Below are 26368 nucleotides of genomic sequence, written 5' to 3'. Positions count from 1 at the left end.
TGAAGATTTAAGATTTATTGTATCCTTTTCATGAATTGCCTCTATTATTAAAAAATTACCTTCTTTATCCCTGGTAATATCTTAGCTCTGAAATCTCCTTTGAAGTCAATATATCCACATTTGCTTTCTTTTGATTAGTATTAACAAGACATTTCCCCCATTATTTTGCTTTTAACCTATTTATGTCTTTATGTTTAAAGTGGGTCCCTTCCAAGCAATATATAGGTGAATCTTTTTTATTTGATCTGATAATTTATGGCTTTTATTTGGAGTACTAAGATCAATAGTGTTAATGTGATTAGTAAATATGGTTGTGTTTAAATCTACCATCTTGCTGTTTGTTTTCTCTGTCTCACCTATTTTTTGTTTTCTTTTGTCTTATTCATTTTTTTGAATTGAGCCTTTTATACAATCTGATCTCATCTCCTTCTTTGACTTAATCTCTGCAACATTTTTGTGTTATTTTGGTAGTTGCATCAGGATTTTATTGTTTAGATTTTTAACTTTGTATAGTCCACCTTTATGTTATACTGCTTTCCTTACAGTATCAGAACCTATAAACTACATACTTCCATTTTTCTCCTTCTGATCTTTGTGCTATTATTATAACACATTTTTATTTTACATATATTAAAAATATTCATAATACATTGCTCTCAATTTTACTTTAAATAGTTATTTATTCCTCCTGTAGGTTTCAATTGTAAGAAATTTTTTTTTTGTTTTATCCAGGTATTTACCATTTATGGTGTTCTTCTGTTGTATAGATCCATAGTCCCATTTGATATTATTTTCCTTCATCCTGAAGACTTCCTTTAAAATTTTGTATAATTCATACTCTGCTGGTGTGAAATTATTTCAGCTTTTAAATGTCTGAAAAAAATCTTTATATCATTTTAAAAATATATTTTGCTGGATATAGAAATGTAGTTTTCCAGTTTTTTGTTATTGTTTGTTCTGTTGTGTATTTTTTCTTTCATTACATTAAGGATGCCACTTCACTGTTTTCTGGCTTGTATTGTTTCTAGAAAGAAATTTGTTGTCATTTGTTCCTTTTTCCCATCATGATGTGACTTTCCTCAGTGACATATCTATTTATCTCTGGCTATTTTTATGATTATTTTATCATATGTTTGAAGCAATTGTGTTGTCCTTGTGCCTTGGTATAATTTTCTTCATGTTTCATGTTTCTTGAATTTGTGGATTTACAGCACCCTGCCAATTTTGAAAAATTTTGGTAATTCCCCATCTACCCCAACATTCAAGGATTTCAACTGTTCTTACATTAGGCTGCTCAAAATTTTTCCACACCTCACTGATGTTTCCTATTTGAGTTTTTTTGTTTGATTGTTTTTTGTCTTTATTCCTCTTCTCTGTGTTTTGTGTTAGGTAATTTCTATTGCGACATCTTCAAGTTCACTATATTTTCTTCTGTAGTATCTAATATACTATTAATCTCATCCAAGGTATTTTTTATTTCAGACATGGTAGTTTTCATCTCCACAAATTTAATTTTAAAATATATATATTTCATATACTTACTGAATGTGTTCAATACTTTATCTAGCTTATTAAACATACAGAATGAATTTATAATAATTGTTTCAATGCTCTTGTCTATAAATCCTATGTCTTTTCTGGGTTGCTTTTATTTTTCTATCATTATTGATGACATTTTACTATTTCTTTGCATGCCTGGCAATTTGTAATTGGAAGTCAGACATTGTGAATTTTGTCTTTCTGGGTGCTAAATATCTTTATGTCCCAATAAATATACTTAAGCTCTGTTTTGAGATACAGTTAAGTTACTTGGCAGCAGTTTGATTATTTCAGATCTTTTTTAAGACCAGAAAAGCATTTAATCTGAAACTAAATTGTACCCACTACTGAAGCATAACCCTTCTGAGTACACTATCTGAAACCATGTGAGTTACACATTTTTCCAGTCTGGCTAGTAGAAACAGAAAGTATTTCTGGCCCTGTGGGCTCCAGGGATTTTCCTTCTTAATTCTTTGAAGTAATTCTTTCTCCTGTCTCATGTGATTTCTTCACATGAATGTGCCTATAGTACTCAATTGAAGACTCAGGAAGAATCTTCTGCAGATCTACAGAGTTCTCTCTGTGCACAGTTCTCTTCTCTCTGGTGTTCTGCAAAGCAGCTGCCTTGGCATCCCAGCCTCCCAGTTCTGTCTCCACTCAGGGAGATAGCCAGGCCCTGTCTGGATTCCCCTTCTGCACGGCAGCTTGCAAACTCTCTGAGAGTAAGCTGGAACAATCAGGGCTCACCTTATCTGTCTGTCAAGGTTCACTGTCCTTCGTTGCCTTGTGTGTCTAGTATCTTGACAACCACTGTCTCGGGTATTTTTTTCTTTTTTGGTGGAAGGGTAAATCTGGCCCCTTTTACTTTATCTTTGCCAGGAGTGGTAGTTCACTTTGTTTTACCAATTATTTGTTTGAGCATCAAATAACTGCAAGGTTCTATGTGATATACTTCAGACATGGAAATAAATAAATCAAGTCTGTTTTGTGATGCTTACAGCGCACAGCAAGACAGGAAAGCAGATACAAAGGTGTAAGTGTTGTGATGGTGGGGAGCACGTTTTTTTCTAACTCCAACAACCTAATCTTTCCTGCCCATATATCCTTTCTCCAGGAGTCTCCTTGGACTCCTCCCTGACTGCATCCTCATGGAGTGAAAACTAAAGACAGGTACACTTTGCTGAGGCTGCAGTGGATATGAATCTGGTTGTGGGTTGGGAGCAACCAAAATCGGGTTGTGGGTTGGGTGCAACTGCAATGGCTCAGGAGGCTGTGAATAGGGCTAGAGGCTTTTAAAATACATGGTAAGAAAGCTCTCTGACCCTTCACTAAATACTAGTGAGAAGCCATGGTGTGGTGGAAATAAATACTGAAATTTGGGATGGATGATCCTTGAGATACAGAGCTTCAAAGCTGCCAAACTGCTTCTGAAACAGAAGACGGCAGCCCTAATATTAGGACAGTGATGCACTCTACTCTAAGAGGCTATATGCAGTGGGCAGTGAGGGAAGGAAAGCCAAAGAAGCACTTTGTATAAAGGGGAATAATTTCAATGACAGAAAACTCAAGTTACAAAAGTGTCTCGGGAAGTCCAGCACGACTAGTTCCTCCTGCACTCAACACTGGATCAATTGATTTTTTCTTGGTTAAGCACTGGATGAAGTGGTTGTGTTTCATTTCAAACCAAAAATATAAATTCTATTTTAAAATACCAGTATAATGATTCACATAGCAGAGATATTTGTGTTGTGCAAGGCCAAGAGGGCTGCAATACCAGGTCAAACACAGAAGATCGGGTCCTTGAGCCTTGGCCTGACAAAATGTTCCTCCTTCCTCATGTAAAATCACACTGCAAATCCCCTGGGTGCAGCTCCCCTCCCCCTCCACCTTTGTCTACCTCCTGGAGGTGGGCACAGGGCAGACTTCTCAGGAGAGCTGGACTGGCTTAGCTGTATCAGCCATCCAGGGCCTGTGGAAATGCCAGGCCTGCCTTTCCTTGCCTCATCCCTACGTGCAGACTTCCCATTTCTGTTTGGCCTCATGGCTAGTTAGTCAGTTGCTCGGAGCTGCTTAGAAACAGGAGTAAGGAATGGCTGTAATTTCTTATGTCACGGAACCAGAGGAAAGGAATAAAGGGATGAAACTCTAAGCACAGGAAACCCACCAACCAAGTGCCAGGGCAGATGAAGCAGGAAAAAATTGGGTCTTGTCTTTGTTCTTGGGAGCTTGGGGTTATTAGTGGGAAGAAAGGGATGTTTACAAAGTCATATAATTACTATTGCCAAAAAATGGAGAGACTCTTTAGGGTGATGAAATTCTGGAATACTGCAAGCCCATCTTTTCTCTCACAGGAAGCTTCCTCAGAAGCCATCCCACCTAGTCAGCAGCACATACTACTCAGGGGAGGGTCTAGAGCTGGATCCTCTGGACAAAGACTCTTAAGTTTCTAAGTAGGCTTTGGGGGTATATTGCAGAGATCTAAAAGTATATGCTCTCCACAAAGCAGTCTTAAATGAATCTCTGGTAAGGGGAAAAGGAGCGGGAGAGGAGATTCTGCATTGCATGAGGTAAAGCCAGAGTTGACTGAGTTTACTAGGAGTTGAGTACGTTGTTTTCTGCAATCAAGGATAGTGGCTGGATATTAGAAGTTAAGTTCATTTATGGGAAAATGCATTTATATATTTTTGACAAGAGTATTCATTTCTTCAACAAACATTTAGAAAGGTGTCATATTAGATGTATTGGAGAGTCTATGCATCAAGCACAGTTCTAGGTGTTGGGGAAGTCAAGAAGCCAAATACAGTTAAGGGCCCAGCTCTCATGAACTTAACATTCTAGGGAGTCAAGAACACAACAAATAACACAAGCTCCAATAGTGGTGAGTGCTATAATGGGATGAAGAAGGGCATGGGGTAGAGAATCAAATGTAATTGCAGTTTTGGATTGTGAATTTCAAGTTGTTATAACTAGGCTCAAATACATCTTTATTAATCAAAATAGGAACCATGACAATCGACACATTTTTGCCAATAAGAAATAAGTTTGCTCTTTCCTGTAGCATTAAAATCATGACTCAGGGTTCGACAAACTCTTGGAAAGCATCTTCTGCATGCTGCTGGTTCTGGAAGCATTTTCCCTGCAAAATGTTGTCAAGATGCTTGAAGAAGTGGTAGTCGGTTGGCAAGAGGTCAGGTGAATATGGCAGATGAGGCAAAACTTTGTAGCCCAATTCGTTCAACTTTTGAAGCGTTGGTTGTGTGACAAGCAGCTGGGCATTGTTGTAGAGAAGAATTGGGCCCTTTTTGTTGATGAATGCTGGCTGCAGGTGTTGCAGTTTTTGGTGCATCTCATGAATTAGCTAAGCATACTTCTCAGATGTAATGGTTTTGCTGAGATTCAGACAGCTGTAGTGTACCAGACCGGCAGCAGACCACCGAACAGTGAGCATGACCTTTTTTTCTTGCAAGTTTGGCTTTGGGAAGTGCTTTGGAACTTCTTCTAGGTCCAACCACTGAGCTGGCTGTCACCAGTTGTCATATAAAATCCACTTTTCTTCACATGTCACAATCCGATGAAGAAATGGTTCGTTGTTGTTGCATAAGATAAGAGAAAACGATGCTTGAAAAACAACAGGTTTTTTTTTTTTTCTGCTCAGCTCATGAGGGACGCACTTATCGAGCTTTTTCACCTTTCTAATTTGCTTCAAATGCTGAACAACATAGAATGGTCAATGTTGAATTATTCAGCAACTTCTTGTGTAGTTGAAAAAGAATCAGCTTGGATAATTCCTCTCAACTGGTCATAGTCAACTTCTTATGGCCAGCCACTACACTCCTCATCTTCAAGGCTCTTGTCTCCTTTGCAAAACTTCTTGAACCACTACTGCACTGTACGTCTGTTAGCAGTTTCTGGGCCAAACGTGCTGTTGATGTTGCAAGTTGTCTGCACTGCTTTATGACCCATTTTGAACTTGAATAAGAAAATTGCTTGAATTTGCCTTTGTCTAACATCACTTCCATAGTCTAAAATAAATATAAAATAAACAGAAAGTAATAAGTCATTAGCAAAAACATCAAGTAAGAAGTGTGCATTAAAATGATGTATAACAGAACCACATTTACTCAAGAATGTATTCCGATAAAAAATGGCAAATTTCAACAACGCAAAAGCCCCACTGACTTTCATACCAACCTAATATTTTAGAGAGGCTAAAGGAGCCATCTCAGAAAATTGATATTTGGGTAGAGACCTGAATGACATAAAGAAGTAATTCACTGGGATATTTGCAGCCGAGCTCTCCAGAAACAGAGAACAAGTGGAAAACTGCAAGGCTGGATCCAAACCCTCCACAAGTAGGAGCTGAGGAGTGGGGAGGTGAGGTGGAAATGAACAGGGGTTGTGGAACAGTCGGGGCATCATGGGATTTGGTGTGTCAGTAACAGCTTTATTGGGGAGGAAGGGTGGGGTAATGAGCAGAGTTTACAAGGAGCTGAAGAAATAGAGTCAGCACTGGCTATTGCCCCATTTATCTGCTTCTCTTAACAATATTTTTAACAATGCTCTTATCCTCGCTGTTCCCAAGCCCTCTCTTCTCATTCTTTCTTGAATCCACCCCAATCTGGCTTTCATCCTCACCACTGCCTTAGACTGCCAGTGTCAAGACCATTAATGGCCTCTGTGTTGCCCGATCCAATGGGCATTCTTAGTCCTTATCTTTTAAAACATGTTTAATTGACAAAGATTGTATATACTCAAGGTGTACAATGTGATGCTTTGCCATATGTGCACGTTGTGAAATAATTGCCACAATTAAATGAATTAACACATCCATCAGGACTCAGGCTGTACCTTAGATCCCCAGAACTGTTGATCTTATAACTAAAAGTTTGTACCCTTTGACCAACATCTCCCCATTTCCCCAGCTCCCCCCACCAGTTCCTGAAAACCCCTGCTCTACTCTCTGCTTCTACAAATTTGACTTTATTAGATTCCACATATCTGTACAGCATTTGCCTCACTGTTCATCCCTCCTCCTTGGCAATGTGTCCACTTGTCTTCTAGAACACCATATTATCCTACCGTGTTTCTTAACTCTCTGTCTGCTCTTTCCCTTCTCAATTTTCCTGAACTTTTTCTTCATATCTCGGTGATCATTCAACACTGGAGTGATTCAGGGGATCATGCTTGAGCCTCGTGTGTTTCCTCTCCATATTCATTCCCTTGGTGATTTCATCCTGGCTCACGTCTTCAAATGCCATTTATATACTGATGATTTCCAAATGTATTTCCACAGCATAAACCTCTTCCTGAATTCACAACTAGTATCTCTAACTGATGACTTGACAACTCTGCTTGGATGTCTAATAGGTGTCTCAAGCTTAACATGTTTCAAAGGTCAAACTGCTGACATTTTCCATAAACCATCACCTCAGCCAGACACAGTGGCTCATGCCTGTAATCCCAGCACTTTGGGAGGCCAAGGCAGGTGGATCACCTGAGGTCAGGAGTTTGAGACCAGTCTGGCCAACATGGTGAAACCCTGTCTCTACTAAAATAACAAAACTTAGCCAGGCGTGGTGGCGTGCGCCAGTAATCTCAGCTACTCAGGAGGCTGAGGCGGGAGAATCGCTTGAACCCGGGAGGCGGAGGTTGCAGTGAACCGAGATGATGCCATTACACCCCAGCCTGGGCAACAAAAGTGAAACTCCATCTCAAAAAAAAAAAAAACCCCACAAAACAAAACCAGCCCCACCTGTGGTCTTCCCCATCTCTGTTAATGAATCCTTATGGTCATTCAGGTTGTTTCCCACTGATATTTTATCTTATTTTATTTGTAAGATATAAGTCTTATTGGTTCTAGGATCCAAACGTATCTATATTCTGCTCACCTCTCTCTGCCTCTACTGCTACCACCCTACTTCCAAGCCATCACTAATTTCCTACAGTTCCTCTAAGAGTTCAACTTGCTTCCACCCCTGTCAGAGAGAGCCTTTTAAAACTAAGTCAGATAATGTCACTGATCTGCGGCTTCTCATCTCATTGACTATAAAGCTAAAGTTGCTACATGATTTCTCCCCACCACTCACCTCTACCCAAGCCTCCAACCTTGTCTCTCAAAACTCTTTCCCTTGTTCACTCAGCCCCAGCCACACCAGCCTCCTTACTGGTTCCAGAGCACTCCTGCCTCCGGGATGCTGCCCATGTTGTGCCCTGTGCCTGCACTCATCCTCATGCTGGCCTCCTGGTTTTCTCCAGGTTCCTGTGTGAGGCCTTCCCTGGCTACCCCATTTAAAATAAATGACATCGCCCTCCTCCAGCACTTGGTAAATCTCTTCCTTGCTACATTTTTCTACACAGAATTTCTGAACATTTAACTTAATTTAAATTTCAGGTATGTGTTTATTTTGCATACCTTGATTTATATTTCAGGTGTGTGTTTATTTTGCATAACTCCTCCAACCCCCGCTGGAATGAAAGCTCTAGCAGGGCAGGAATTTTTGCTGTTTTGTTGGATGCTATACCCTAGGTCCTAGAACACAGGCACACAAAGAAGCTCTCAGGAAACAGCAGTTGAATAAAAAATCAACCAATAGGAAAGAAGGCAGGAAAGGCATTTCTAGCAGACAGGAACGATGGAAAGCACAAGGTCCACAGACCTGGGACTTGGAGATCTGCCCTGCCTTTCTGTGTTCTCCTCTTGAGATTATGTCATCCTCTGTAAAGCGAGGGTTACACTCTCCATGCCCTGAAGGCCCCTCCAGCACTAGTATCCCCGGACTTGGACTCTAAGCAGGGTAGAGAGGTGGCCCTGGGGTTACTGGGCCTAGGGCTCCTGGCAGAGGTAGGAGAGGTACGGGGCGAAGGAAAGGTAGCTGGAGCTGAGCATGCAAGTACTAGCCTATGAGAGGTAATGGGCTCTCTCCCCTTCCTGCCCACTCCACCCCAAGCAGGCTTTCTAGTAAAACCTGAGTGGCAGGAAAATAACTTTGCAGCTGCTCCAGCAATTTCCAGCTTACCTGTCTTCTGACTTGCAGCTGTCCTGTCATGCCCTATGGAAGCCCTGGGCTCTCTCTTACTGGGGCATACCAGGATTCAGTGTCTATCACACTCAGTGGACATCTCTGCCCCCAGTGGAGAGGGTGGCTTGGGAGCACAGGGACTTGAGCTTGATCAACGTGCTGGCTTTGGGAGCACTGGCCAGCTGCTACACTACTCTGAGCTTCAGCTCCTCCTCTGTAAAGCATAAAGGATTATTACATGAGAGTGAATGGGGGGTTGATGCACGGTGTCTAGAAAACAGCAGGTTTGGAAGACCTGTTCCCTTTGCACTTTCCTCTGCATTCTCTCCAGGGAGACTTCCCAAGCCCTGTTTCTGTTTATACCTGCATCCATGAAAAGTTAGTTGAGTGCTCACTTGGCATGGCACTGAATTGCACCCACCTCTCAGTTTCTGCACCTGTCTGTAAGTTTAGGAGTTCCCTGAGGGCAGAATCAGGATCCTCTACTACATCTAGAGCATCCTGAGATCAGGGGTTGTATCTCCCCATCAGACAGGGAGGATAGGCCAGGGCCCTCCCCAGAACACTGGCTCAGCTGAGGTCCCAGAGACCTGCACATGCCCTGATGCTGAGCATTGGTACCTAATTTAATGTGAGACAGTAAGCAGAGGACACGTGTCTTAGGGAGGGAGAGATAGGCACTATTTTCTACTTTGGACCAGACCAACTCATCTAGTGGCCTGGAGCAGTCAGCTTTGTGACAAACTGTCCATAAATACAGACTAGTTCATGGGCGGCTCACCAGGGCCCATGCCAGGCAGGAAAATGTGGGCAGCTCACTCATGTTGGTAAAGTCACGAGCCACACACACACACACGCATGCACATGCTAAAACACATGCATCCGAGTGGCCTCTGCAACTGCTTTTAGGAGTAATTGTAAGAGCAATTATGCCTCTCAAGAGGCAGCTAATGCAGGATCAGGTGTCCCCCACCACTCTCTAATTAGCAAGGGAGAAAGAAGGAGTGGGGAGTGATAAATCAGGAAGCTGGGCAAAGTCCTGGAAAATCCCTGATCCCTTATATTTACTTGTCTGACATTTGAGGTCACTTTGGAGGGAGGCTTCATGGCTGGACTTGGTCCCTGTGCTCCCCTTTTGTTCTGTGACTGTCTCTTTCTCCCGTCTGAAATGTCCCTCCCCCATTCCCTGCACCCAAGGGCCCTGCCACTCCTGGCTGCCCCCAACCAAGCTGTGCTCCTCACAGCCCTGCCTTCTTCTTTTTCACACAGCCCTGTGAAGCCTTACCCCGCATGGTAATTTGCCTATCGTCTCCATTCCATGTGCTTGGCTGAAACTTACCTTCTATCTCTGACTTGATAGGCTGTGACTGTATGTACACTCCTCACTCTATTACTATATTCCTTTTTCCAGATACAAATTGTGTTCCAAACCACTGTCTATCCTCTGCCCATGCAGATCCCAGGCCCCTCCATGTACTATCGTCCTCTAGAAATGCAAAGCCACCTTAATGTCCCCATGATTCCCACTCATGTGAGCACACTCGGTGCACATAGGCTGTCATCAAAGCACAAGACAGAGTCTCACATCCTGGGCGGAATCGTCACCTGAGGCCTAGCAGCAGCAGACTGGAAGGAGCAGCAAATGGGAAGGCAGGTGACCTGGCTCCCCTCCCCACGCTACTCCCATGCACTGTGTGACTGTGCGGCTTCGTGTTTTTCATGGGCAAAATGAGTTAGTTAAAGTTGATGAACTTTAACTAACTTACACCCTTAAAACTATCTTTATGTAGGTAACACACTGTAATCCATCAGCAAACCTTTGCAATGGCCCCCAACGATAAAATAGCCAACTTTCTGAGTACAACCTATGTGCTATGTACATATATTGCCTCTCCAGATTCTCACAGAATTCTAAGGAGTTGTTAGTATCCCCATTTTACAGACAAGGAAACTGAAATTCACAGAGGTAAGAAATGTCTTCTCCAGATAAAAAGCCATGCAGGTGCAATTCAAACCTAGGCCTGTCTGATGGCAAAGTCAGTGCCCACCATTGAACAGTAACATTCTTTCAGATTAGATTAGGCTGAAATAAGCTTAAACACCAGACCCAGCCAGGAAGTGGAGCTCCCTATTCCCAGGACCAAAGAGGGTCATCCCAAGGGCATTTTGGCTGAATGAGAGCCAGAGAAAACTGGCACTCCCTCCAGAAAACCCAGAACTGGCCATGTTGGGGTAAGTGACTGACTCACAGAGCTAGAATGTGTCTTTGAAGTCACCTAGTGCAACCTGTCACAGCCATCAGATACTCAAGCACCTAGCAAGGCAGCCTGATGGGGAGGAGAGACCCTGACCAGAGGTCAGGACACATGGGTTCCAGACCAGCTCTATCACAGCCTCGCTGTAGGCTCTTGGGCAACTCATGTTCTCTCCAGACTTCAATTCCTGTCAGAATACAGATGAGCCCCAATGGTGGGAAGTAGGCATATGTGTGTTAAGAAGCTCCTATGTATTAAGGAACACCTACATTTTAAGCTACTTGAAGGCAGGGACTGTGTGTGTTTTCTATTCATAACCCTATCTCCAGTGCCTTGCACATAGTAGAGGCTCAGTAAGTGTTAGTTGAATGGACGCATCAATTATATTAACAACTTTACCTTGTGACCTGGTATGAGGCAAAGGCATTACTTCTTTTTTTATTGAGGTACAATTCATATAACATAAAGTTACCATTTTAAAGTAAACAATTCGATGGTGTTTAGTACATTCATATATTATGCAACCACCAACCCTATGTGGTTCTATAACATTTTCATCATCCCCTTTAGCAGCTACATCCCATTCTCTCCTCCCCTCACTTCCTGACAACCATCAGTTTGCTTTCTGTTTCTATGAATTTGCGTATTGTGAATTTAAGTTATTATTATTAGTTATTATTAGATAAATAAAGAAGCTGTTATGCACCAGGCACAGTGTAAGGCATTTCCCATGCATTCTCTGAGGAATGTCCATCTCAGACATTCTGCTGTCTTCTGGCACAGAGAATCAACTATACAAAATGTGATTTCCCCAACAATGAGCCCAAAGGGGAGGAAATTTCCTTTAGTTGGAGAAGGGGACACTGAGTGTCTCTTTTCTCTACTACTGACAGCCTTTACGCCTCTGCTCCTCTTTCTGCCACCAAGAGCAGAGCTGACTGTCCTTCCACAGATCTCAGATCCAAGAGCAAAGGCCAGCACTGGTGACTGAGATCCAGTGATCCAACAGGCCCAGAGAGAGAAAGCTATAAGAAGATGTAAGAGAGGAAAGCAGGTCAGGACAGACAGATCCACCCAGAAGCCCAGGAAGGATGAGTCAGCCCTCTTGGCCCTTTCTTGGTCTCTTCTCCCTTCCTTGAACAGCAGACAGACACAAAAGGTGAGAGAATAGCCAAGGTCAGTCCCAGGAAGCAATGGACAAAGACGAGGAGGATTCAAAGTTTGTGGGGAAGGCCAGGCACGGTGGCTCACACCTGTAATCTCAACACTTTGGGAGGCCTAAGCAGGAGGACCATGAGGTCAGGATTTCGAGACCAGCCTGGCCAACACAGTGAAACTCCATCTCTACTAAAAATACAAAAATTTGCCTGGCATATTGGTGCATGCCTATAGTCCCAGCTACTCAGGAGACTGAAGCAGGAGAATCGCTTGAATTGGGGAGGCAGAGGTTGCAGTGAGCCAAGATTGCACAACTGCACTCAAGCCTGAGAGACAAAGCGAGACTCTGTCTCAAAAAAAAAAAAAAAATTATGTGTGGGGAGGCAACTAGTGCATGTTGCAGACCGAGAGCCACAGATGTAGGAGACAGTGCCCTGGGGAGAGGAGGAGGCCTGTGAGAGGGAGAGGAGGCTAGCAGCCTCAGAGCATGGGGCAGTGCCATACCAGGAAGCAGACGAGGCATGGCTATCCAAGACAAGAATATACGATTTTCTGGCCCAAGTCACTTTCCAGGACCATCTGCCACGACTTCTACGACAACCTGCTAAGAGCTGTCCTCAGCATCCCTCCCCACAGGACAGTGAATCACCATGACCAATTTCTTCTGTCCCCTACAACTAAGCAACAGTTCAAATAGGTTGCCTCAGTCAGGAGAGAGACAAACCAGCCAGTTTCTGCCTCCAAATCTGAAATAGCCAGGGCATCCTTTGGCTGGGGCAGAGCTGGGGCCAAAGCTTCTCATGTGTCATGGGATATGAGCTCATCCTCATTATGTTGGGTGGGGATTGAACAGTTACCCAGACTTGTCATGTGGACCTGGAGCTTATGAGGTCATTCAGACTGGCAGTGAAAGAACCTCCCCCATATACATGAATGCCTGTCTCCCAAATGGGCAACCTGTGGGCGGAATATGGGACTTCTCAGCCCTAGAATGCTGAGGTCTCCCCTACCCCTCCTTTGCATACATACACACACAAACACTCCCGCAGTTTTATCCACTGACCTCTTTCCCACACCCTAGCTTTGCCCAGCGGTTAAAGGCTCACACATACCATCTTCTCCTTAAGACTCTTATTATGCCGTGAGTCAGAGGGCGGGAGGCAGATCTGGCAGATACTGAGCCCTGCTAACCCATAAGACCGGTGTGACTTCCTTGATCCGAGTCTGCTGCCCTGGACTGACTGTCATGGGCTGGGAAGAGGCAGATTCCCCCCAGATGAGGTCAGCAGCAGAGCACAAGGGCATCAGTGCCGAAGTAAGGATGCTTGATTAGTTCTTTAAGGCAGAGTGGGTTGTGCTTCCTCTGCCCCAGAAAATGGCACAGTCCCTGTTCTATGGGAAAAAGAATATGAGGTCCCAGGGTGGGCTCAGGGAACAGAGAGGTCATGAGGAGACGATAGCATTGCAGAAACCAAGGGTCCCTTGTGAGCCCTCCATCCGTCTTTTTAGACATGGTCCAGGAATATGACAAAATTAGCGCTTTAAACAGATTTACTTGGCGTTAAGAGAAAGGTGCCTGTCAGGAAAACTATGGGGAATCAAGACACTTCTCAAAATTAGCCCCGCTGAGTATTGTCTTTATAATTCCTTCTTTTTGGATTAGATTGTAAAAAAGAGAGTTTAAATGAATGATGTCCATATAATAAACTATTAACCAACCATTAAAAAGAAGGGGAAGAAATAAATCAGTTTCATTTCTACACATACATACAGACACACACATATAAACATTGATCAACACTAAAATGTTTAATAGTCATTATTTTCGGGTGGTAAGATTCATTGTTCTTCACCGAACACTTATAGAGCACATATTATATGCAGTGATTTTGATAGATTCTAGGGGCACAGTGGAAAACATACCAGGTATACCCTGCTCTTAGCTTATTTTCCAGTGGGAGAGATAGATAATAAGCAAATGAACAAATGCAAATAAAATAACTCTAGACTGTTATAAGTGAAATGAAGTACGAATCCTTTAGATATGGTACACAGAGAAGGATCTCTGACAAACCCCAACATTGACACTGAAGCTGAAAGGTATAAAAGAGCCAGAGACCTGGGGAGGTGCCTGTGGGCAGAAGGAGAGCAGGTGCCAAGCACCCAGGTGGAGAGCTCTGGGTTCATCTCAAGAACCAAAGGCCCTCAGTGAGGCAGGAATATACCCTTCAGGGAGAGATTGGCATGAATTGGGGTCCCAGAGGAAGGCAGAAGCCAGGTACCCGGGGCCTTTTAAACCACAGCAATGAGTTTGGATGTTATTTCAAGTGTGCTGGCACACTGTTGGGACTGGGGAGAGATGTGCTCAAATCCCCACTCTGAAAGATTTCTTAAGCTATTTCTAGAGTATGGTTTAGAACATGAAATGAATGATTTGATTCTGATCTTTATACCTTCATGCATTTAAAAAAGTACTTAAGAAAGTTGTTTGGTTTGTCATTATAAAAACAATACCTATTTTTATGTTGTGCATATTCAGTCCTGTTCCTTGCCTAGAGTGGGCCATGCTTTGGAGTTCTTGTGAGCATGGCATTCCTGAGAACTTCTCTAATTGCAGTCTCGGGCATGGAGGTTGGGCAGCAAGTGGCAGCAGAAGAGGACTCCTAGAAGTCTTCTACTTGACTCTACTTGGCCTAAAGTCAGACTCCCCCACCAAAGACAGAGTTTATTTCCACACAGAATTGAGTTAAAAATATATTCTGAGAGAGGATGGGCTGTGGCTCAAGCGAACACCCCAGAAATACCACCCCTTCATGGGAAGTGACTCTTTCTATCTTCAAAGCATATGACCCAGCCTGGACATCCCTGAAAGACACATAACTTTCCATTTCATGCCCTTGAAAGTGAATCTTTTGGCCTAATAATGAGAACAAACTCATTGTGAAAGTGGAAAAATTGAGATTTGGAGCAGAAGTTTGACTAAGGTCACAAAACAGTAGGATGCCTCACTCAGCTCCCTGCGCCCAGGTCATAAAAGCATCACAGGAATAGTTGAGCTCCCAGAATCCTCTGGCCAGGCAGGAGCTGTGTGTCCCTGGGAAATGGGGCCCTGAAGGGTTTGCTGCTTAAGATGCCTGTGGTGAGTCAGGAAGGGGCTAGAGGAAGTTGACCAACTAGAGTGGTGAAACCTGTCCATCACCTTCAACCTGGAGGGAGGCCAGGCTGGGGAATGATATAAAGAGTGCCCTGACTCCTGCTCAGCTCAGCACTCCACCAAAGCCTCTGCCTCAGCCTTACTGTGAGTCTGGTAAGTGTCGGATGGTAGAACCAGGGTTGGGACTTGGGATCTCCAACAGCATACAACGTGGGAGTGGGCAGCCTGGGTGGGGGTGGGCATTGATCTGGGGCTGGATTCAGCTGGACTTTCATTCTAGGGGGTCTCAGGTCAGCGTACTGAGAGAAAAGTGCCTTGGCACAAAAGTGCAGAACAGAGAGTAATCATCCTATGTCCCATATTTTCTTGTGACCATATTTTTGGAGTTGTGTGTGAGAGAGAAATATGGAAGGAAGGAGGGGAGTAGCAGTCAATTTCTTTCCTAAATCTCTTGGGTTTTTGACTGACCATCATTTTGCCTTCTTTATGGAGGGAGAGGTTCAGGAAAAAGCTTCTACCTTTTGGCTATGCTGCACAGAAGGGTTGGCAGGATATGGAAACCTTTCTATTTGGAGAAACCTAGGCAGAGCTGGGGCAGGAAAACTCAACTTAGAAGTATAAGTCTTGGAAGAACAAGCTCCAATTCTCAGCAACCTCCCAGCTCCCCCAAGCCCCACCCCAGACACCAGGACTGCAGCTAAACTTCAGAAGGTCAGGAGAGAAAGGAGCCCTGGGGTTGAATAGGCCAACCTGCTGGCTTTACATAGGGGAAATCCAAGTCCCAGGAGACTAAGTGACTTGCCCAGAAACACACAGCATTCCAATGGGAGATGTAGGTCCACAGTATTTCATGTGTCTCCAGTCTGGAGCTCACACCATGACCTCCTGGATCCTCTCTGGCACAGCCTATTGGTTTTCTAGGACTTGGTGTTTTCTAAGAGACGTTTCGTTCCCTAAGGTCTTACTCCTCACTGTGACATAATCCCAGAACACATCTCTGTTCCTTGGTCAGTGGAGCGATGAGGGTGGACACAAGGACTAGACAAGAGCAGACAGTGAGCTGGCACCTGGCCCACCCTTGCAGAACAGCCCTGCAGAGAGATCTTGTTGGCTCTCACCTGGGAACAAGGAGACTCCTAGGAGGACCTTTCCCTGCTCCTCCCTATTTCCACCCTTCACTCTCTGCTGCTTTTGGGAAACGATAGTCCAGAGGTGGTAGGACAGTACCCTGCCCAAGGGAAGAGGTGATGCTAAAAAATCATGTACTTCTGCAGATTTCCAAGGTTTCATCTACTTCCTTTGCCTTCAGCCTGTGCATCAGACCTCTTCTGTCTTTCAGGTTGACAACAGCTTCTAAGATGTCCCAGCAACACACACTGCCAGTGACCCTCTCCCCTGCCCTCAGTCAGGAGCTCCTCAAGACTGTTCCTCCTCCAGTCAATACCCAGCAGGAGCAAATGAAGCAGCCAACTCCACTGCCTCCCCCGTGCCAGAAGGTGTCTGTCGAGCTCCCAGTGGAGGTCCCATTAAAGCAAGAGGAAAAGCACGTGACTATTGTAAAGGGAGTGCCTGAGCAAGAATGTGAGCAGCAGCAGCAGGAGCCACAGAAGCAGGAGCTGCAGCAACAGCACTGGGAACAGCATGAGGAACATCAGAAAGCAGAAAACCCAGAGCAGCAGCTTAAGCAGGAGAAAGCACAAAAGGATCAGCAGCTAAAGGAACAGCTGGAAGAAGAGAAGAAGCTCTTAGACAAGCAACTGGATCAAGAGCTAGTCAAGAGAGATGAGCAACTGGGAATGAAGAAAGAGCAACTGTTGGAGCTCCCAGAGCAGCAGCAGGGGCACCTGAAACACCTGGAGCAGCAGGAGGGGCAACTGGAGCTCCCAGAGCAGCAGGAGGGACAGCTGAAGCACCTGGAGCAGCAGGAGGGGCAGCTGAAGCATCTGGAACACCAGGAGGGGCAGCTGGAGCTCCCAGAGCAGCAGGAGGGACAGCTGAAGCACCTGGAGCAGCAGGAGGGGCAGCTGAAGCATCTGGAACACCAGGAGGTGCAGCTGGACCTCCCAGAGCAACAGGTGGGGCAGTTGAAGCATATGGAGCAGCAGGTGGAGCAGCTGAAGCACCTGGAGCAGCAGGAGGAGCAGCTGGAGCATCTGGAGCAGCAGAAGGGGCAGCTGGAGCATCTGGAGCAGCAGAAGGGGCAGCTGGAGCACCTGGAGCAGCAGGAGGGGCAGGTGGAGCACCTGGAGCAGCAGGAGGGGCAGCTGAAGCACCTAGAGGAGGAGAAGGGGCAGTTGAAGCATCTGGAGCAGCAGGAGGGGCAACTGGAGCTCCCAGAGCAGCAGGTGGGGCAGCTGAAGCACCTGGAGCAGCAGGAGGAGCATCTGGAGCATCTGGAGCAGCAGAAGGGGCAGCTGGAGCAGCAAGAGGGGCAGCTGGAGCACCTGGAGCAGCAGGAGGGGCAGCTGAAGCACCTAGAGGAGCAGAAGGGGCAGTTGAAGCATCTGGAGCAGCAGGAGGGGCAACTGGAGCTCCCAGAGCAGCAGGTGGGGCAGCCAAAGCACCTGGAGCAGAAGGAGAAGCAGCTGGAGCTCCCAGAGCAGAAAGAGGGACAGCTGAAGCACCTGGAGAAGCAGGAGGCACAGCTGGAGCTCCCAGAGCAGCAGGTGGCACAGCCAAAGCACCTGGAGCAACAGGAAAAGCATCTAGAGCACCCAGAGCAGCAGGAGGGACAACTAAAACATCTGGAGCAGCAGGAGGGGCAGCTGGAGCAGCCCATGTTTGCCCCAGCTCCAGGCCAGATCCAAGACATCCAACCAGCCCTGCCCACAAAGGGAGAAGTATTTCTTCCTGTAGAGCAGCAACAGCAGCAGAAGCAGGAGGTGCAATGGCCACTCAAACATAAATAACCACCTGCAATCCAGAGGCCCTTAGATCGTCTCATACAAGGGAAGAGAGAACCACTGGCCCCACTTATTTCGGGTCCCCTAGGTGGCCCGTCTCATCTGTGAACTTGACTCTGTCCGTCTACATGTCTCTTTAATGGGGTGGGGGTGGAAGAGAGGTAATTATTGTCCAGTGCCACCCCCAATGAGCCCAATCCCAACCTCAGGTGAGCAGAGCCTCTACTTGAGGGACTATTGTCACTATAGGAATCCTTATTTCCCCAGTGTTGAAGCTGAATCGGTGAGTGTGTACAATGATTCATAATAAATCCTGGGAGTCTTGGGATCCTACATTCTCTTTAGCCTTTTCTTCTCTCTCACCACATAAAAACCTGTGTATGGGTCAATAGCTGAAAGAGACTCCCATGGCCCATTCTTAAAGGAGGACAGATATCTTGACCCTTTTAAAATTTTGGTCCCCAAACCACTCAATAGATCCAACAGTTCCTAAAAAAGAAACAAAATCCAAATCAAACAAAAACAAAATCAGCTTCACTTAATGCACTTGAAAACAACACTTACCAGCCATGAAAAGGGGATACGTTGTTCTGGTTGCATCTCAGTCCAACACTACCTTCCACCACAACACCACACCCAACCCCTGGCAGAGCCCACTGTACACTTCTGCTCCCGACTCAGCTCCTCTCAGGAGAGGGACTGGGAAGATGCTAGGAAAGCTTGGGGGCTCCTTCTGGGTTCTAGTCTCTTCCCTGGAAACATTTCCAGGCTCTTCTGCTTGGGTTTTCTCTCTTAGAAAATCTCATGATTTCCAAAAGTCTTATGGTCTGCCTGCTTGACTGAGGAAGACTTTAGAAAAGCAATAGCAGTAGAATTGGGCAAGGTGGAGAGAAGAGGTGTTCCAGATCATCTCTGAGGGAAAGTGACAGCGTTATTAAAGGAAGTAAAGGTTGGGCCAGCAGCAGTCATGGAAGTCAAAACTACTGACTAAGCTGGAGAAATACAGACCCAGTCACTGCAGGTGTCACCCTCCTGCTACCTGGCTCCCTGACATTTCCATAGCCTTTACTGCCATCAATCATAGCAGGACCTGGGACTCTCCTTTCCTGGGAAAAGCACTGCCTTTAATTCTTCAAATTGCTCACTTTTAACTATTTAACCACCACATTTTAGGCAGGCTGTATCAAGCTATTCAAAGCTATTTTACTGCAGGCACACGAAGATATATCAGGGACTTCCCTACTGAAGTATCCAGAGACACTCAAGTTTAATCGATCTGCACAGCATGGCACTTAGCATTCCTTCCTTCCCACCCAACCCCAGCAACACTCACCATGTTTCCTCCTTAGATGTTCTCTCATTGAGTTCAGAAAACTGCCATTGCCATGTGTGTATTCACAATCATTCCTCATTCTTCCTCTTCTTCCCTACCCCCATCAAGGATCAAGTCAAGTCGTGAAGTCGTTTCTCACCTGAACTGTTGCAACACCCTTCCAACTGGTCTTTCTTGCTCTCTATCTCCCCCCACCCTGCCATCCACTCATCACTCAGAGGACAGGGTGTTCACTTAAAATTCTAATCTAACCACATCCCTCCTTAGGTTAGCACTTGTCAGGGGTTCTCATAACTTAGACCATGAGAAGGCAGGCTCAAGTCCTCCTAACAGCAGGGTTGGGTAGGACTGGGCAGGGAGACTGGGGACAGAAGGCACAGTAATCAGAAGCACCCAGGGTGTGTCACATTTTCTTAGTTGATTTTTTAAAAATAGACATTTTTTAGGACAGCATCAGATTTGTAGAAAAGTTAAGAAAATACTAGAGTTCTCATATATTTCACACACAGTTTCCCCTATTATTAATATTTTACATGAGCAGGGTACATTTGCTACAAACTATCACAACTCAATACGATATTATTAGCTGAAGTTCCTGGTTTATTCAGATGTCCTTAGTTTCACCTAATACGTTTTCGCTCTTTCAATATCCCGTCCAGCATATCATGTTGTGTGTACTTGTCTCCTTAGGCTTCTCCCTTGACAGAGTCCGTTCCTCAGACATTTTTGGTGTTGTTTTGATGACCTTGACAGTTGTGAGGGGTGCTGGTCAGAAATTTTGTAGGATATCCCGCAATTTGTATTATATTTGATGTTTTTCTCATGATTAGATTGGGGTATGGGTTTTTCAGAGGAAGACCACAGAGGTAAAGTGTTATTCACTCTTACCACATCACATAAAGTATATGTATATCAGACATGACTCATCACAGTTGCTGTTAAACTTGATCACTTAGCTGAGACAATGTGTGTCAGGTTTCTCCACTGTAAAGTTATTCTCACCCTCCCACAATGCCCCCTTCTATACTGTACTCTGGAAAGAAGTCACTATGCAAAGCTCACCATTAAAAAGTGGAGTGTAAAGTTTCCATCACTGAGGACGGAGAGTCTACGTAAGTTCATAAGTTATTTGGAGTTTTGTCCCCACCCTATTTATTTATATTAGTAAGGATTCATGACTAGTTATTTTGTACTATGGGCTACAACCCAATAGTACTTTATTTATTTGTTTGTTCAAATTGTTCCACTTTAGCCATTGTGAGCTCTTTCATTGGCTCCTGTGTTCTTTAAAATATACTCCCATCAATATGGGTTTTTTTATTTTATTTTATGTATGTATGTTCAATTTGTTTTGTTTTGTTTTGTTTTTGCATACTTCCTTACTTTCTGACACTACAGGATACTCCAGGCTCATCTTGTATATTTCCTGCCCCAGTCCTAGAATTAACAATTTCTTCAAGGAGTCCCATTTCATTTTATTGGAGAATGGTATTAGAAACCAAGAACTGGGAACTGGGTATGGCCATTACTCCTGGGGTATCATTTCCTTTAAGCCCTCTTAACTGGCAAAGGAAGTATATATGCATATAGTATCCTGTGTGTGTGGCATATATGTGTGTTTTCTAGTAATGGCCTGTATCTATATTAAGCTAAATAGAGTTCATACTAATGTCTCCAACTATAATTTATTACTACATGGATCTTCCTAGCCTCCTCCCCTTTCCTATCTGAAAATTCTCACTCCAACTGTGAGAAACCTGGCCCCCAATTGCCATCTATTTTCTTAATTATTCATTTTCCGTATTCAGAAGTGACTGTACTGTTTTAGATTCCCACTAGCAATGAGTTCTTCCTGTTGTCTGTTATTTTCACCAGCATTTGGTGTGAGCTTTTTGAATTTTAGCCATATTTATAGGTGCATAGTTATATTCCATTGTTTCAATTTACAATTTTCTTAGACATCATGTTAAGCATATACTCATATGCTTTTTGCCATCTTCATATCTTCTTTTATGAGGTGTTCAGATCTTCTGCCCATTTTTTAAATTGAGTTGTTCATTTTCTTTCTGTTGAGTTTCTAAAATTATTTTATATATTGGGATTATCAGATATCTGTTTGGCAACAGATATCTCCTGGCCTGCGGCTGCAGCTTGTCTTTTCGTTCTGTTAACAATGTCTTTTGCAAAGCACTTGTTTATATTGTAATGAAGTCCAACTTATCAATTTTTTTCAAGAATCACACTGTGGTATTGTATCTAAAAACTCATCAACAAACCCAAGATCACTTACATTTTCTCCCATATTATCCTATAGAAGTTTTAATTTTACATCCTTCATTTAGGACTATGATATAATGAATTGATGGGTCTGAAATCATTATTTTGTATCTGGGTATCCAGTTGTTTCAACACACGACACCTCTCTTTGACCCCTTACTCAATCTGCCTGGTACCAAGGGTAAAAAAAAAATTCTCCCAACTCGTGGTTTTTACAATGGAAAAAGATCAAGGTAAACAATCAGCTTCCCCACCGTCTTGGGTTCCCTGGCAGGAGACCTGTCCCTACTTCAACCCATGGGAAACATCATAAATGCCTGAAGGCAGACATATCCCTGAGGTCAGCCAGAACCAAAGTCGGCGGTGGGGCTACCATCCCCAGCCCTGGAAATTCTGTACTGTAGCTCTGCCAAAGGAGATGCCCAATCAGACTGGCTGTTCAGCAGCATCGCACTGTGAGAGATACATTTCCCAGGTCCCCAGGTCACAAGTTCCCATGTGTTGAAAAGATTATTTCCATAGTGCTTTTATGTTTAAAGTGGGTTTCTTCTAGGCAACATATAGTCAGATATTGGTTTTTATCTATGCTTATAATCCTTGTCATTTTACTGATATATTTAGACCGTTCACATTTGAAGTGATTTGTGATATAACTGGATTATTATCTACCATGTTTGGAGCTGTTTTTTATTCATAGCACTTTTGTTCTTTTCCTGTTTTTCTGCTTTCTCTAGTTTTAATTGAGATTTTATTATTTTCATTTTATCTTCTTTGTTAGTATATAATTATATAAATAATTATGTTTACTTTTAAATATTAGTGGTTTCCCTGGAGTTTAAAATATACATTTACAACAAATATAAGTCCACTTTGAAGTAACACTATACTGCTTTACTGGTAGTGCAGATAACTCATAACTGTATTCTCAACTCTTCTTGCTGTCATTCATATCATGTATCCATTTGCTATAATTATCCAATACATTATTACTTTGAATAGCTATTAGATCAATTAAGAATAAGAAAAATAAGCATGTTATTTTACCTTTCTTGATACTCCCTCTTATTTTATAGGGATCCACATTTCTGACTCATACCATTTTCCTTCTTTTAACATTTTTAAAACTATTCCCTCCTCTTTTAACATTTATTGCAGTTATTAGAGCTTCTGGCAATGAATTCCCAGAACATCATTTGTCTGAAAAAAATATTTATTTTACCTTCAATTATTAAGGATAGTATCACTGGATATAGAAGTATAGAGTTTTTCCTTTCAACACTTTGCATATTTTATTCACTCTCTTTTTGCTTGTATGGTGTCTGACAGGAAGTCTGGTATAAATAATGCTTGCCCTTGTTTCTCTCTATGTAAGGTTTTTTATTCTGCAGAATTTTCAAGATTTTCTCTTTGCCTTTTGTTTTGTTTTGTTTTTTGTTTGTTTGTTTTTCAGTTTGAATAGAATAAGCCTAGGGGTAGATTTCTTTGTGTTCTCTGAGCCTCCTGGATCTGTTGTTTAATGTATCACTATTTTGGAAAACTCCAATTAGTACTTCAAAAATTTCATCTGCTCCATTTGCTATTTCATTTCCTCTGGTATTGCTGTTACATGTACATTACATCTTTCAAAATTGTCCCACATTCTTGGATAACTCTGCTGTTGATGTTGTTGTTGTTTTTAATTCTCTTTTTCTTTTTGTGCTTCAGTTTGTGAAGTTTCTATTGACATGTCTTCAAGATCACTGATTCTTATCTCAGCTGGGTCAAGCCTACTGATTAACCCACCAAGGTATCTTCATTTCTGTTAATTTTCTTTTTTCTAGTCCTTGACTCTATCCTAGAGTTTCCATTTCTCTACTTGCATTACCCAGATATTCTTGTATGTACTGCACTTTTTCCATTACATACATTATAATACTAATAATATTTATTTTAAACCTAGTGTCCTAGGTTTTATCTCTTTTATTATATTTGGGTGTCCCTAAGAACTCCTTAAATAGAATTTGCACAAACACAATTGATAAACTTCCTATTAGAGTGATCAAGGGAATAAAAGAAAGAACACACAAATGACCAAATCATGAATAAAAGAGGTAAGATCATTACAGATTATTTAGATATTAAAATGATAATAAAGAATGTATTCACTGAGTAGAACACAAATATCTTACCAGGACATCCTGATTACTTGATAATTTCTACTTATGATATTATAGTACACGATGTCATTAATATAGCAGATTAGCGTGATGTTTTCTGGAATGTTCAGATGATCAATGTCCTTCCATACTTACTGTGTCAGACAGCAAGAGAGTTAATACAGTTCTAAGGCAAGATCATAAATGCATATTGCTCCCCATCCTAGATGAATATACTGCTTCTTATTCTCCTGCCTCCTAGGTGTTGAACAGACTACACTCATCAGAGATATAGCTGCATATTACACACTAGAAGTTATACTGATCTGTTCTATTAAAAATTTTATATATTATAAAGGAGTTGCAGTTGAGTCTACCACTTGGTTAAGTTTGTGGAAGTCTACCACTATTGTGTTAGTCAGCATTCTCCTGAGAAACAGAACCAATACATTGTGTGTATGGGTATGTGTGTATGTATGTATGTGTGTGAGTATATGTATATATACACATTATACACACACAACTATATATATGCATACATATATAAATATATTTATTATAAGGAATTGGCTCACACTCATGCAGTTATGGAGGTTGGCAAGTCTAAATCTGTGATGTGGGCTGGTAGGCTCAAGACCCAGGAGAACCAATGTTGTAGTTACATTCTGAAAGCCAGTAGGTGGAGACCCAGGAGAACTAATGGTGCAAATGAAGTTCCAAGGCACTCTACTGGAGAATTTCCTTTTGCTCAGAGAGGCTGGCCTTTTCATTGTATTTATGCCTTCGACTGATTGAATGAGGCCCATACATATTATGGAGGGCAATCTGCTTACTTATACTTCATTTATTTACATATTAATCTCACCAAACTGATGGCATAGAAGAAAGCTGGCTTCACTCTCTAAAAAAATACTAAAAAGGAAAAAAGAAAGAAAGAAGAGAAAGAGAGAAAGAGAGAATGAGAGAGAGAGAGGGAGGGAGGGAGGGAGGGAGGGAGGGAGGAAGGAAGGAAGGAAGGAAGGAAGGAAGGAAGGAAGGAAGGAAGGAAGGAAGGAAGGACGGACGGAAGGGGCCAGGCATGGTGGCTCACGCCTGTAATTCCAGCACTTTGGAGGCCGAGGAGGGCAGATTACCTGAGGTAAAGAGTTCAAGGTGGCCTGGGCCACAGTGGTGAAACTTTGTCTTAACTAAAAATACCAAAATTCACTGGGCATGGTGGCAGGCACCTGAAATCCCAGCTACTGAGACAGGAGAATCACTTGAACCCAGGAGATGGAGGTTACAGTGAGCTGAGATTGTGCCACTCCACTCCAGCCTGGGCAATACAGTGAGACTCTGTCAAAAGAAGAAAAAGCAAGAAGAAGAAGAAGAAGAAAGAAGAAAGAGGAAAGAAGAAAGAAGAAGGCAGAGGAGGAGGAACAGGAGGAGGAGGAGAGGAGGAGGGAGGAGAAGGGAGAAGGGAGAGAGAAACCTAAACAGCATAGAGATTATCACCAGCAATATCCCAGAACTGTTGCATCAAATAGGAGGATACAGCAGTTCCTGTGGCCAAAGAGAAGTAAAAAATCTCTGAGCAGATGGTAAGAGAATTGGACTTCTGTATCCATGATGCCCCCTACCTCCCCCGTGCTTAATTTGCCTGGTACCCAGTGTAAAAATTTTTCTCCCAACTCATGGTTTTTACAGCAGAAAAAGTGAGATCAAGGTAGACAATCAGCTTCCCCATAATCTCGAATTCTCTGGCAGGAGGACTGTCCCTGTCTCAACGTATGGGAAATATCATAAATGCCTGAAGAGAGGCATATCCCTGAGGACAACCAGAAACAAAGGGGTGAGGGAGGGTGAGACTACCATCCCCAGCCCTGGAAATTCTGCACTGTAACTCTTCCAAAGGAGATGCCAAATCAGATGGCTGTCCAGCAGCATCACACTGTGAGAGGTACATTCCACAGGCCCCCTGGGAACAATCCTTAGCCAGCCTTTCCACACTGCTGGGACATCCCCTTGAGGACTTCCCCCATTTGAGATAAGTAGTGCTCTGATCCTTGGCTAGAGCTGAAACAAACCTGGGATTAGGTACCAACTAGTACCAAAAAGGAGGCAACAACATAGCAGGGGGAAAAAAGGGAAAAGCTCAACAGGTAAATTACAAAAAATCTCTAAGCAAGCATATCCAATAAAAAACAAAGCAAGCTGGAAAGAGAAAATTGGAATAAATAGCTTATCTTTCAATTCAAACACATACACATAAATTCAGAAGAAACATTAGCAAACAAGGAACCATGGCCTTCCCAAGAGGATAAAGCAAGAAACCAGTGACTGACCCTAATAAAATGGCAATATGTGAACTCTCTGACCAAAAATTCAAAATAACAGTTTTATGGAAACTCAGTGATCTCCAGTATAACACAGAAAAACAATTTGGAAATTTATGAAAGAAATTTAACAAAAAGATTGAAATAATTTTTAAAAAATCAAACAGAACACTTGGAAGTGAGAAATACATTTGCTGAACTGAAAATTGTGTTAGATGCTCTCAGCAACAGAATGGATCAAGCAGAGGAAGGAATCAGTAAGCTCGGACAGTCTGTTTGA

The 26368-nt window shown here is 43.2% G+C and overlaps 1 protein-coding gene across 1 annotated transcript; it reads left to right on the top strand.

Moving 5' to 3' along the window:
- Positions 1-15235: 15235 nt before the first annotated feature.
- On the top strand, positions 15236-18338 carry IVL (involucrin). Its single transcript, XM_015457084.3, has 2 exons — positions 15236-15278; positions 16465-18338. The coding sequence occupies exon 2, from the start codon at positions 16484-16486 to the stop codon at positions 18032-18034; it is 1551 nt and encodes a 516-aa protein (XP_015312570.3). The 5' UTR covers positions 15236-15278; positions 16465-16483; the 3' UTR covers positions 18035-18338.
- Positions 18339-26368: the final 8030 nt, after the last annotated feature.

This window comes from Macaca fascicularis, chromosome 1, assembly GCF_037993035.2.
Source record: "Macaca fascicularis isolate 582-1 chromosome 1, T2T-MFA8v1.1".
NCBI classification, from domain to species: Eukaryota; Metazoa; Chordata; class Mammalia; order Primates; family Cercopithecidae; genus Macaca; species Macaca fascicularis.
This window is presented reverse-complemented; position numbering and strand designations above follow the sequence as displayed.

Excerpts from the sequence above, each read along its gene's own strand:
- IVL (XM_015457084.3), top strand. The coding sequence starts at position 16,484 with ATGTCCCAGCAACACACACTGCCAGTGACCCTCTCCCCTGCCCTCAGT.